The following is a 14841-nucleotide window of genomic DNA, read 5'->3' as shown; positions in this document are numbered from 1 at the left end:
AGAGACTCGTCAGGCAAGAGAGCCCCTACCTACCCAGCCAGCTCGCCACAAACCAATCCAGACCCAGGCAACCCAGCAGCTCAAGCCAACGGTACACTCAAGGGAGTAAAAGGCCGCCACCCTGACCAACCCGACAGTGCCAACCCATACGGTGACCCAGCAACGCCCTCACCTTCTAAACCTATAATGATCCCTTCCAAACGACGCCTGGCCCCACCCGGGAACCTCACCAAGGAAGACATACTAACACAGTATCCTGAAAACTTCGAAGGCCTTGGCTGCCTGGGACCCCCAGTTCATTTCGAAGTAAAAGCTGACGTCTCACCAGTACAAATGCCAATACATCGAGTCCCTGTGGCAAAACGCATGAAAGAAAAGGAAGCCCTTGACAGATACACCGCAGCTGGTATCATAAAGAAAGTAGAGGAACCCACCTCGTGGTGCTCCAATGAAGTCATTAAAGAGACACCAAAGAAGACAAGAATCTGCATTGACCCCAGTCAAACAGTCAATAAAGGAATTCTCAGACCAGTGTATCAAATGCCAACACTGTCTGAACAGCTCCATAAACTCTGCCATGCCAAATGTTTCTCACTTGTTGATGTCAGAGAAGGCTTTCTACACGTACCACTTGATGAAGAATCGTCACTGATGACGACAATGCACACGTCTTATGGGAGATACCGATGGCTCCGCCTCCCATTTGGCATATCAAGCGCTCCTGAGGAATTTCAAAAGCGCCTCATGTCAGCTCTAGAGGGTCTTGATGGAGTATTATGCATCGCCGATGATATACTTGTGTTCGGAGAAGGAACAACCTACCAAGAAGCTGAGAAAGACCACGACCGCCGTCTTGTCGCACTTATGGAGCGCTGCTCCAAAAAGAACATAAAATTAAACCAGAGCAAACTGCAGTTCAAGCTACAACAAGTCAAATTCATGGGCAACGTCATAACTGATCGAGGAATGCAAGCAGACCCAGACAAGATAGCAGCAATCTCAGCAATGGCCCCACCCCGAAACAAAGCAGGTGTTCAGCGATTCGTGGGAATGGCCAACTATCTCTCACCCTATTGTCCAAACCTCAGCACCATCATCCGGCCTCTCACCCAACTCACCAAGTCAGATATCCCCTTTATGTGGGCACAAGCACAAGATGACGCATTTAACAAAGCCAAACACCTCATCTCCACTGCACCAGTGCTCCAATACTATGACCTCAGTAAACCGGTCACACTTCAAGTCGACGCTAGTGAAGAAGGCGTGGGCGGTGCCCTCCTTCAGCCCAATAGTGAAGGACGCCTCCAACCCGTAGCATACACATCAAACAGCCTCAACGCAACAGAACAACGATACTCCCAAATCGAAAAAGAGTGCTTGGCCATTTGTAACGCATTTGGAAAATTTGACCACTGGCTCTATGGCAAATCAGATATCGAAGTTCACACCGACCACCAGCCACTTGAGACCATCTGCAAAAAACCTCTGCACAAAGCCCCAGCACGGCTACAGAAAATGCTAATGAGACTGCAGAGATACCGCTTCACCATCCAATACAAGAAAGGAACCTCACTTTACCTGGCAGACACTCTCTCAAGAGCAGCACTACCTACCCCAGTACATGCCAGGGTCACAGGCTTTGAAGTATTCAGGACTGAACTCACAGAGGAATCCGATACCCACAACCCCCGCCTCACAGAAACCACCGAATCTCGCCTACGCGACGAGACCAAAAAGGATGAACACCTCTCCAAGTTAATGGCCACAATCGCCCAAGGCTGGCCGGATGACAGAAAGCAGCTACCACAACCACTACGAGCATACTGGACCTACAGAGACGAGCTAACCACTGACAATGGCCTCATCTACAAAGGCGCCCAAGTTATGATACCGCAGTCCATGCAAGCTGAGATGCTGCTGAAAATCCATGCAAACCACTTTGGTCCTGACTCAAATGTACGCATGGCACGAGACGTACTATTCTGGCCCGGGATGAGACAAGCAGCGTTTGATATGTGCAACAACTGCAGTACCTGCGCACAGTATGGATCAAAGTCAACAAAGGAACCTATGCGATCACTTCCGATTCCAACACTACCATGGCAGATCATCAGCCAAGACATCTTCCAGTACAGACAGAAAGCCTACCTTGTAACAGTGTGCCATTTTTCTGACTGGATCGAAGTGGATGAACTTGACGACACTTTGGCAACATCAGTCATTAACAAAACCAAAGCTCATTTCGCCAGGTTTGGCGTTCCACGTATCTGCCACACAGACAACGGACCACAATTCACCAGTAAGGATTACATGGACTTTGCCTCTCAGTACGGGTTCAAACATACCACCTCAAGTCCCTATCACTCCCAGGGCAACGGCCGAGCCGAGGCAGCAGTGAAAGTATCGAAGTCTATGCTAAAGAAATCAGGTGACTTCCAAATCGCCTTGCTCAATTACAGAAACACACCACCAAAAGACCACACCTACTCTCCTGCCCAACGCATGGTGAGCCGCCGGACACGAACGACGCTCCCAACAGCTGACCACCTTCTCGAGCCCATGTCAATCAACCGCGACACTGTATCAGCAGAACTCAAGGCCAAACGCAACACCAGTAAAGCTCACTATGACAAGACTGCGGGCCCAGAGCAGAATAGCATCAACATTGGTGAATTTGTGTATGCACGACCACCGACAAGCAAACCAGGCAACCCTTGGGCATATGGCCGTGTCACCGGACACCATACAAACGCCCCACAGTACCATTCGACGAAATCGGATACACATCAGGCATGCAGTACCTCCTCCTCCCCAAACACCACCGTGCACCCCACCCACGCTCACGCCTAGACCAGGCCACAGCCTTGCAAATCACTACAATCGTCTAGGATCAGAGCTGAATATGCCCACTAATCAGCCTACACAGCAACCACCTCCCTCATTGGACAAAAATAACAGCGGCCCAGTTCTCGACACCCCTTCCCCTCCACAACCACAAGAACCAAGCACACCAGCCACGGGCCCAAGTGAGCTGCCTATCGACACACCCCTTGCTACAATTCAAGAACAGCCAAGGGATCACCAACCCGAAATGAGAACACGCACAAGACTCATCAAACCACCAACTCGGTTCAAAGACTTTGAACTCAAGTAATGCCTGCCATAAACGTTCGCGCTGCATAACAGCACGGTTGCAGAACTTTCCATGATAACAGTCCGAACAGAACCTTATATAAGGCTACACCTGCCTACTTTACTCTGTTCTATTTACTATTAATTTTTTTCTTTTTTTTTTTTTTTCAAAGAAGGGGGGATGTTGGCCCGTCACTTGTACCTAGGCCCTCCCTGAGGGAAACTACATCCGGGCTCCCCTATTATTATTGTTGTTGTTGTAACACGAAGTGCTCGTGGTCAAGCTCGGGAATAAAGACTGTGTTCATTGAGCCCTCGATATTGTTTGAGTCGTCTGTACTGCCTGACAATATTTTAAATTTTGTGAGACTGAACATATTGAACACCTACAATATGGGGGGCAAAATTTACCTGTAACTTATTTATGCTAATTTGATCTTTGACTATCTTTTGTTTTCAGGAGAATATAAAGGACAAGAAATATCTTGAGCCTCAGGCATCACATACCCCTAGTAAACTGGCTGAGGCACGGAGTGTGTTTGAGAATGGTGTGTCAACAAAAAGCAGAGTGAATATTGAAAAAGAGAAATTTATACCTCCCCCTAAGCCCCCGAGAGTGGCAGTCACTGAGGACATTTCTGATGAAAGCTCCGAAGAACAGTTGCAAGCAGCTAAGAGAAAAGCTCCATCTCCACCAAAGAATACTAAAGGAAACAAAGGCAGAGATCAAAATAGCAACTCTGTGATCAAACGGAAAGCTCCAGAACCTCCTACAACTTGTCAGGATCAAAGCCAGATTAAGAATGACAATAAGAGTGATATGGCAAAAATCAGCAAAGGTGCAGATGAAAAAAAAAAGGGTGCCAAAACAAGTCAAAGAAGTTCATCCACTGATGAGGAAGGCAATGGAAACTTTTCCCCTGTTCCAGTCAAACGGGAAAGGAAAGGAAGTGTTGATGATTTAAATGGTGTCAACAAAGCTGATGGTGATCTACCTATGCCAAAACCACGAAAAAAAGTGATTAACTTGAATGAAGCAGGCAATGAAGCACAGGAAAGATGTGCTGACAATAAGAAAGTGAAAGAAAATAGAAGGGAAGAAACTTCAGATGACAAAGTGACTATTGTTGCCACTCCAGTTGGCAGTGATGAGAGAGTGAAGCTGAATCATGGAAAGCAACTGACAGAAGAAAAACCACATGTCATCCAGGCCTGTGTGGTTGAAGAGAAAAGCCCAAAAGTTGTTGTTGCAAACAGGGAAATCACTGGAAGCATTGTTACCGTCAAAGCAGTTTCCTGTGATAATTCAGAAGAAAAAAGGATTGAGAACAAAAGGGAAAAAACCAGAGTCAATGCAGTGAAAGAATCCAAAACAGAGAAACCTCCAAGTGCTGCCAAAGTAGCTGACCAGGATTCCAAACAGGCGGTAACACCTGTTGTGTGGGAGAAACAGGCCCAAGGCTCTTCAAAGAAGCCAAGAAAATCTACTAAAAGAGAGGAGTTTGCATTTAAAGTTCCTAGAAGACCTACCAAAGAGTCCCACTTTGATCCAAATGAAACAATCAACCTTAACGATGTAAACATTCATGAAATGACATTCACCTTTGACTTTGGTCAGTTCGATGAACTTGAGAAAGAGAGGGAGGGCATTTTTCAAATGAGCTATGAAGAGAAGTGTAAACAGGTACAGTGGCTGAACTTGTTTTTTCTTTTCATCATTCCTGTATCTAAAACTGTGATCCATTAATCTTTGATATTTATTGAACTTTGCGTTATAATGTCATAAGCAGTTATTTTTATTTTTCTAATTTGGTGATATGCTTTGCACATGTGATAAGCATTCTACGCTGATCCAGATTTTAATACTGTAGCAACACTCATCACATAATATTTTTTCAATAATTATTCCATATTACATGTACATGTCTCATTTTTATTAGGTTCTGAGAAACTTAGCCCTTAACTCTTTACCACATTTCCAGGTTTTAGCCTGTCATACTAGGCCATGTATATGTTACATTGAATAAACCTCTTGGCCTTCAAGACATTTATCCCACTGTGGGAACTTACTATTGACACATTTTATAGAGTGCTGAGCTCTGGCTTCACCTGTATGTGTTAGCCTTGTGTTACCTTATTTTGTTTCTTTTTGTAAGCTTGAGAAAGAACAAAAGAGAGAAGAGAGGAAGAGGAAAGAAACTGCTTCAACATCTTCCATGGAGTCTGATAGAGAGGAAAGAGGCACCTACCAATCTGGATACAACAGCCAGACTAGTGAACAATATGCTACCAAGACAGTGCACAAGCCTAAACAGCCAGTACCACAGCGACCAAAGAGAATACAAGATGAGATTAAAGTATGCTTGAATGAGAGTACATGCATGAAGTCCACTTAATTTACAATTCAGCATTTACCAATGATTTTTTTAAAATTCACATCCTCTCTGTGCCCCTGGCCCTTTCATTCCCACAAGTCATAGAAAAGGAGTTTCTTGTCACTATATCAATATATGCTCAAAGAGAATCTACCTTCAGGAGTAAGTGTGTCTGCTGACTTGAAAAACTTTTTTGAAGAGGTCAGTAGACATGGGAAGAAATACAGTATGAGAAAAGGGAAGGAAAGACAATAAACTAATATTTATTTTAAATTCATTATAAATAAAGTCCTTAGATTAATGGTTAAATCTGTCTTCATAGGTCCTCCTTGAGGAGGCAGCATACCAACAGAACATTGTCCTTCAGGCAAGTCAAGCTCTGAATTTGTGTGTTGCCAATGACATCACCTTTAAAGGTTCCCGGGAAGAAATTGAAGCAGAAAAAGTGTTATTACTTGCAAGTAGGTGCACTTGTGAACAATCTTATTGCATTTCATTGCTGAAATTCTCTACATACGTGTATACAATTGTCTTTGACTAAATATAGATTAACTGATATACTCATCTGTATCTCAATTGTAGGAGCATTTGGTTAATCAGAATTTATTTTCTTCCTCTTAACGCAGCATTAAATATTGAATCCCAGACTATCAGAATAAAGTGTGTAAAAAATACTTTATTCCTTATTAGTTTATTTTTGACATAACATTCTCTATTATGATATACTATTATTATAATTTAATTATCAATAGTATAGTTGCAAACATGTAATAAAAATGTTCATGTCATCAGTTAAACCAAGGTCAGATAATTATTAGACAGTCACCTGACAGGGATAAGGTTGCTGTACATGCTGGCATCTCAGAACCAACATTTGTTGCTTTAAATTCCTGTGCACCTTCAGTACCACCAGTTTTCAATTTGTTGACCTCATCTAGACATGCTGTTCTGTGCTCAGCTTACAATAAAATTTGTTAGAATTAGAAAGTGAGTAATTTTGCAACTATACTATTGATAATTAAATTATAATAATAGTATATCATAATAGAGAATGTTATGTCAAAAATAAACTAATAAGGAATAAAGTATTTTTTACACACTTTATTCAGGAAGCAGTTCATGGAGATTTGTGGATTACAGTGCAATTTACAAGCTTCCCTGGATGTTGACACTAAGAACTGGTCAAATATGAGTTTCTGTAAATGAGGAAGCTGATTTTGTTTTATGTTTGTTTGTCAGATCTTGGTGTGTTTTACTTTGTCTGCATCGTCCAACATGGGCCACATGAGTTTTACTGTTCTAGAGTTTTATCAACAAATGATGCCACTGAGGGAATCTTTCTGATGTTCCCTGACAAATTTACTTGGTAAGTGAATTTACATGTTACATGGCATTATGAGCACTGCAAGGCTGTTTTCTTAACCAGCACCATGAGGAACTGCAGGTTACAGTGGTTTTTTACTAGGCAACTTGTATAGATGTGTGTAACCTTGAGCCCAGGTTCTAAGATTGACCAGACCCCTCTTAACCTTCTAAGTTTCATGCCATTAATGAATTGGGAAGTTTTCGAGAGCGTGTCTGAGATCTTGTGTTATTCTATTTGCTGTCACAGGAAGGACCTTAAACCAGATTTTGCGCTTCACTCACCTTGCTTCGTCTTCTCGGATAAGACGTCAAGCCGGAGGTCCCGTCTCCTGCAGGGTTTGGGGTAGGAGACGTTAATTTCCGTTTAGATGAAGATATTGCGATATTTTGGCAAAATGATTCCTCGGAAAAATCTTTTGCACTTCTGGGACTCCGAGAAGCTGGTTTCTGGACCAGTATGAGTATACTTCGGGCAATTGTTTAATCCCAAACAGGATATTCAGTGCGAAGAATGCCTTCACTTCTTCGGCGTCGGTTTCACGCCAAGCAGGGTCCGGTTTTGTTTCCATCGCGTGCCGCGCATAACGATTCGTTTCCTCTGCAATTCTGTCAAAATTGCTGTCCTTAAAGCAGTCTAAACAAATGCGTTTGCCGCAAAGTTCACATGCCATTCGGCACCACGTTTCCTTGTTTCGCTTTAAACAACGCTTACAGCGACCTTTGGAGAACTTGATGGGCCAATGCCCTCCTTCTAGGCGCCTAGAACTTGCAGACAATCGCCGTGCCGAAAAATTTCCGATCAGTAACTTCACAAGATCTAAAACGAAAGGCCAGTTGGGTTCTTGATTGGTGATGCGGGGACAGTTTCTCCAAAATATAAGCATGAACAATGGAAACGTCCACAAAGAACTTGACAACGCGGTGTCCGAGTCCTTGTTCGGGATTGCCATTGCGTTGTTTTCCCGTGTAGACTTCCAAATCGCAAACGAAGCCGTTCGACGAATCTGCACACTCCCACACTTTGATTCCCCTCTTTACCGGTTTTAAGGGCATGTACTGTTTAAGGGAAAGTCTTCCTTTAAAAGGAATCATTGCCTCGTCGATCGAAACATTTTTCGACGGCCTGTATTCGCTGTCAAAATTGCTGTCCTTAAACATTAGGTTAAAAATGGTCGAATAACCTCGAACGTTGGTGAGACGTGAGTGGCCCAGTGGTCAGAGCGCTGGACTCTGGGTTGGACGGCCCGGGTTCAAGTCCTGGATGGGGCACTACGTTGTGGCCTTAAGCAAGTCGCTTCACGTGAAGCCGGAGGTCCCGTCTCCTGCAGGGTTTGGGGTAGGAGACCTTAATTTCCCACGCACGAGATTACTGTGTGATGGATGTCCTCCCCTGGTCCCGTCTCCTGCAGGGTTTGGGGTAGGTTTCCCACGCACGAGATTGGGTTGGGTTGGGTGGGTGGGTCGGGTGGGTGGGTGGGTCGCTTCACTCACGTTGCTTCATCTTCTCGGAAAAGACGTCAAGCCGGAGGTCCCGTCTCCTGCAGGGTTTGGGGTAGGAGACGTTAATTTCCCACGCACGAGATTGGGTTGGGTTGGGTGGTGGTTACTGTGTGATGGATGTCCTTGACTCCTACGTGTAACACGTGCCTACCCAAAAGTTAAAATTTTGGAGAAACCGGAAAAGTAAACACAATGCGCAGTATTTTTTCCCAAAAACAAGCTCACGTGAAAGAAGACCATTTAAATAACTTACTATCAACGAGGAAAGCAATAGATGCATATTAAGTTTTTACTCTAAAATCAAGATAAAAGATAAAAATCAGTAAATTTTTGCGCACGTGTCCAAAAAAAGTATGCGGATCGGATTTCAAAGTGAATATGCAAATTCATCGGTGTGTGGACATGTTACATGGAAATTATAAATGAGGAGAAAGACAAAACTGACCAAGGAACGTTTCAGGAAGAAAGCTTTATTCAAAACAGTTCTTGATTTTCTGTTAGAACCGAAAAACGTACGAATTTCTTACGTGTGCGAAACCCACGAAGTAGAATTCATCATGCTTAGATCGATGTTTACTTGACTTCACGGCTAGAATATTGCGCAGCGTTGTGTTGAAAATACTGAAAGTTCTACGTTTTAACACAAAATCTTCTATTAAACAGTACTTTTTGGACATCTCATTACTCAAACATGATATTTACCGTGCCTTTGAATCTTCATAATGTCTCTAGGCCTCGCTTGAAGTCCGATAGTTCGGTTTTCGCTTTACGGCCCTAATTCGCATCGCTTTAGAGAATTGTAGTGTTGTCGACTCGAAAGCTTATTTTGTCGCCTTTAAGAACGTGATGTCCATTATTTTTCGAGCAGATTATTCTATAGCATTTTTCCTTTTCATTTTGTGTTCCAGAAGGTCTAAAATGGTGGGAAAGGAACAGAAAATCCGACTTGAAAATATTGAAAGTCGGCCGCGCGTACGCCATTTCTTTGTAGTTGATCATTTCTTGTGAACGCATAAAATGAAGCCTCTGTACTACCCCCTAGAGTTATCAAAATAACTGCGCAAAAAACGGATTCTGATTGGATTCTGAACCGCCCGTAACCGCCCGTGCCGCGTGGGGGACTTGCGCGAGAGACGCTTTCCCCCCTATCTCCCCTACTAAGCAGAATTTTGTCTCCAAACTTCCTCTGTTGTTAGAGGATCTATAAACCAATCAGAATCCGTTTTTTGCGCAGTTATTTTGATAACTTTAGGGGGTAGTACAGAGGCATCATTATATGCGTTCACAAGAAATGATCAACTACAAAGAAATGGCGTACGCGCGGCCGACTTTCAATATTTTCAAGTCGGATTTTCTGTTCCTTTCCCACCATTTTAGACCTTCTGGAACACAATATGAAAAGGAAAAATGCTAAAGAATAATCTGCTCGAAAAATAATGGACATCACGGTCTTAAAGGCGACAAAATAAGCTTTCGAGTCGACAACACTACAATTCTCTAAAGCGATGCGAATTAGGGCGGTAAAGCGAAAACCAAACTATCGGACTTCAAGCGAGGCCTAGAGACATTATGAAGATTCAAAGACACGGTAAATATCACGTTTGAGTAATGAGATGTCCAAGAAGTATTGTCTAATAGAAGATTTTGTGTTAAAACGTAGAACTTTCAGTATTTTCAACACAACGCTGCGCAATATTCTAGCCGTGAAGTCAAGTAAACATCGATCTAAGCATGATGAATTCTACTTCGTGGGTTTCGCACACGTAAGAAATTCGTACGTTTTTCGGTTCTAACAGAAAATCAAGAACTGTTTTGAATAAAGCTTTTTTTCCCGAAACGTTCCTTGGTCAGTTTTGTCTTTCTCCTCATTTATAATTTCCATGTAACATGAGATCTCTCCACACACTGATGAATTTGCATATTCACTTTGAAATCCGATCCGCATACTTTTTTTGCACACGTGCGCAAAAATTTACTGATTTTTATCTTTTATCTTGATTTTAGAGTAAAAACTTAATATGCATCTATTGCTTTCCTCGTTGATAGTAAGTTATTTAAATGGTCTTCTTTCACGTGAGCTTGTTTTTGGGAAAAAAAGATTTGTCAAACTTTACTGCGCATTGTGTTTACTTTTCCGGTTTCTCCAAAATTTTAACTTTTGGGTAGGCACGTGTTACACGTAGGAGTCAATGGGTTAAGAACCATACCGCGGACGATCTCGCTTGAACATTGGCGCGAAATTCGAAAACTCGAGCTTGTAAAAATTTGATTTTTTGTAATGATTTTTTGAAGAATTGACCACCGAGTCAGTCCAAAATAGCATTAATAATTCTTTATCACTTATTTTCTTCATTCAATAGATTAGTTAGATGTAGTTTGTCCTGAAATGTAACAATTTTCTGTGAGTTCATGAGCAACATGGATGGTTTTTGTTGAGATTTCTATTCACTTAATTTGAGCTCTTGATATTTGCTGAATGCATGCATGAAAGAAAATATTTTTGGCAGCAATGGAAAGTTTATTATCTTAGGAACAAAGTTTCTCTCTATTGTTTCTTGAATAAATGAGTAGTTTCTGATATATTGATTAAAATTTGAAGTGGTATTACTTTGTGTTGATTTTGGTTCCCTTGCCTTGGGCAGATGGGGTAGTATTACACACTGTCACCCTTGGACGGGAAAGGGTTAAAAGAGCACCAAAAAGCGGTTTTTCTTTGCAAAAAGGAAAATTCAGCTTTATCGGAGCATACTTGCCTAACCAACCATACAATTGGGTGGGATAATTCTAAGATTATCAAACGAAGGCACTAATTGGCGTTTCCACCAGCGCCTTCGTTTGGAGGCTTGGCACATTAACTCCGCCCACGCTCCTTTAAATCTGCTTCCTGAAATATATTTTCAGCGACTCAAGTTTCAGCGTCACCACAAACAGTGTTCAGAACTAGTAGCTTTGTGCCTGTTGGAGTGACACATGTCAACCTGCCAATCATCGAATCAAAACGATTTTCCCTTGATAAGGTGTGTTAATATATTTCTTTGTCAAGATAATAGAAGTTAGGGAAGAAAGAATGTTGGCTATGATGGCAGCAACATGAGCCTTTTTAGCAGTCAGCTCTGAGTCCATTTAAGAACCCCTTTGCTTTAGGGGACTCACTATTTACTCATAAGAAGCAGAAAGAACTGCAGCAATGCAATAATGTTTTATTATTACTATTTATGGTTTTTGATGGTTTTTGTTAGCTCTCAAAATGAAAAATGCATCTGATCAAACCCATCTTTTGATTATGTATATGGAGCTTTAAAAATGCCACACTAATTTAAATTCTTGAGAACTTGCCTTTATTTTATCATCAGGTGCCTGACACTTGTCCTTTGACAAACTTCTTGGAAATGAAAGTTGACTGCTCTCCTCAATACAGCAGCAGTGTCAATGGATTTCTGGTAGGGGCCTATATGTACTTATGGTGGAGACTGTTAAAAATCAGTGTTTTAATAGGTAATATATATACAAGGTACCAAGATTTCAGGCAATGGGGATGAACAATATCCCTCACTTTGTGGGAAAAGCACATGTCAGCCATAGAAAAGAGCCAGGAAGAGAGACGTTCCTCTTGGTGAAAATTTTTTATAGAGAGCATGGACATTGTACATTTTATCATATCATTTTGTATCATGGATGCAGGAGATGTAGTAATCTAATGTCAGTGCACTGGACTCAGGGTTAAGAGGTCCGGGTTCAAAACCTGGCTGCATCAATGTGACATGTTCTTGGACAAGACACTTCACTCTCACTGTGCCTCTCTTCACCCAAGAGTATAAATGGGTTCTGGCAAATTTTCCAGGAAGCCCCTTAAAATGCTGGTGGGTAACCTTGCAGTGGGCAATCATCCTATCCACTACTTCGTGCTACATGGAAACTGGGATAAGCTCTGGCTGGGTGGGCCACTAGGCTCCAGTACAGGCTTTACCTTTTAGGGTCATGGAGAGTCTTGAACATGTATCATTACAGGTTCTCACCATCAAATTGTCTCCCTTTTTTCATCAGACCATCTTAGAGGACATTGGGGGCTATGGAGCCTGGCAGAGAAGATGGTGTGTGCTACAAGGAGCTGTGATGTCCTATTGGAGATATCCAGGAGATGAGGAAACCAAGGTATTTTTTAAAGTGAATCCCCAATTATTTTGAAATTTTGAAATTAAAAATTACATCATTTTTTAGTCCTGAGAGGTCACAGAATGTTAGTTTGGGTCTTCAGAAGTCATGGGAAAGGAATGAAAATTATTTCCTAGGCAACAGAAATCTGAGCAAGAAATATTGTGTTTGGGACTGACCTTTGAATCATGTCATACAGAACCTCTGCAAAAGTCCTGGAAGTGGTTGATTTAAATTTATAAGTAACACAACAAGCCAAGAAAATTGAGATACTCTGACCTACTAATTTTCCTGATTTTTCTTACAAGGCTTGGACTCTTTGGCTCAATTTACATTATCTAACAGTTGTGTTTCTTTCTGTTAAAGTCCCCAATGGGCTGCATCAATTTGGCAGATTGTATCAGTGAAGAAGTCACAAGAGTGGCGAGAGACCTGTGTGCTCGTCCAAACACCATGGAACTGAAGCTCAGGAGGTCTTGTGGTACTGAAGTCAAGTAAGTTATAGTATAGTCATGATATAATCATTGTCGGTAAAGTTAATAATAGGTTCAACTTTATTTCACTTGTATGCTTTACAGTGCCAACATAAGCAAACTAATGAAAAGTTGTCAAACTAAAAATTATGGAATTCAAATTTATATGTAATCAGGGATTTTAGATAAAAGGGTGGTAGCTAGCAGCAATTGATTGCTCCTGCTTGATTTGGGAAATTATTTTAGTTGCTTTTACTTTACTCTCTTCATGCATTACTCTTCATTCCTCCTTTATTTTTTAAAGACTCTTGTTTTAAATGCGTAGATGCCTTCTACCTCAAATCCTCTTGAAAGACCTGTATATTACTATCATAAGACTCTTGTATATCTTCAACGTTTGTGAAGCTGTAATGATGACAGTGTTTTAGCGTCAAAATTGAAAGGGAACTAGTTCAGCAATTTCTGTTTGTTAACTACCAAATATAAGGTACCTGTTGGCTGCTGATACCAAAATGGACCGTGCAACATGGATTGACAGTCTAAATGAAGCACTCAGAGATGGCCGTGCATGGACAGGAAAGGATAAGGAAGCCCTGTACCCTGACTTGAGCCACCTACACAATCAAGATGTTTATATGTGTTCAAAGGCTACTGTCTGAGCATTTTGGCTTTGGATATATCAAATGTGCTTCTATTGACCTTGCAATGCCTGTAGCACCTTTGACATAAAATGAACAAGTTTATTATAATTGTAAGTTTCTACATGTGAATTGTAGAGCTTGATCAACTATCAATTCAAATGAGTAGTTGATGCTTGAATGCAATTGTCTTTTTGTAGACATTACATTAAATAACTGGAAGATTTAAGCCAAATTCTGAATTTTAGAAATAACTGTCGCTTAATATAACTTTATTTTAACAGATGATATGTCATGTCTTTTTGCACACCAGAGCTGTTGTAAAACACAAGTCAGTAGGATTTCCAGTCTAGAGGAGGTTTCAGTCTCGTCATAGCAATTGCATCACAATGCTGTATTCCTAAAAAACAAGAAGGGAAATGTAAAGCTCATGGTGGTCCTTATATGATGGCATTATTTACCTCTCCCCTTAGTTTGGATAGTAAATGAAAGATCTTAACTTTGTCTCCTTTGCAACCATTCTTTGAGCCAGGCACTGCATGGCATTCCACAGAACAGTTGAAAAGGAGACTGGATTATACCTTGGATGTTTTGAGATCAATGTATTTGATTTCTGGGAATTAGTAAGCGATGACTCTTTCCATCAACTTCCCTATTACTGCGGTACAACTTTTGTTAGGCAAAACAGTGAATCAATATTTTCAGTCAATGGGCTATAAATTGTCTACAATGAAATTGAGAATTAATAGATGAGAGGGACAGTTTTGAGCTGGATTTACTACTTGCTGAATGATCATATTTTAACGTCAATAATTAAGAAGAGGTGGAATATAATTAATATAGTACACTTGCAAATTTTAATTAACGTTTTTGTATTCTTAATAAATATTTTTCTGCAAAGTTCAGTTCTCTGCCTTTTGCTATATAATACTAAGGCTCTAAAGTGAACTTTAAATTAACAAGTGTTGATCCCTTAGACTCTAACATCGGTATTCATATTCTCTGTAATGTTCTCTCTGCATTTACTAAGATGCTGACAGGGAGAATTTCTCCAACAGTCAAGAGTTTTTTTTTTTGGTGATCATTTTCTTTATTCTCCTGACATTAATGTGTGATTCAGTGGTGATATTGTAAGGAGAAATTAGATGCTGGTCACTCTTAGGGGTTAAAGGGTTTAGAAATTCAAACTTTCCCCAGGAACATACC

The 14841-nt window shown here is 41.2% G+C and overlaps 1 protein-coding gene across 1 annotated transcript in view; it reads left to right on the top strand.

Moving 5' to 3' along the window:
• The window catches only part of LOC131794254 (anillin-like), a 38519-nt gene extending 23696 nt beyond the window's left edge, over positions 1–14823 (top strand). Inside the window, exons 13-17 of the mRNA XM_066163792.1 lie at positions 11274–11389; positions 11726–11812; positions 12417–12524; positions 12891–13018; positions 13485–14823. Of these exons, the coding sequence (XP_066019889.1) occupies positions 11274–11389; positions 11726–11812; positions 12417–12524; positions 12891–13018; positions 13485–13656 (611 nt within the window). The 3' untranslated portion in view covers positions 13657–14823. The remainder of the gene's footprint in view (positions 1–11273; positions 11390–11725; positions 11813–12416; positions 12525–12890; positions 13019–13484) is intronic.
• The last annotated feature ends 18 nt before the right edge of the window (positions 14824–14841 follow it).

The sequence above is a fragment of the Pocillopora verrucosa genome, chromosome 3 (genome assembly GCF_036669915.1).
Source record: "Pocillopora verrucosa isolate sample1 chromosome 3, ASM3666991v2, whole genome shotgun sequence".
Classification (NCBI taxonomy): Eukaryota; Metazoa; Cnidaria; class Anthozoa; order Scleractinia; family Pocilloporidae; genus Pocillopora; species Pocillopora verrucosa.
The sequence above is the reverse complement of the archived record's forward strand: the minus strand, read 5'-3'. Positions and strand labels throughout refer to the sequence as shown.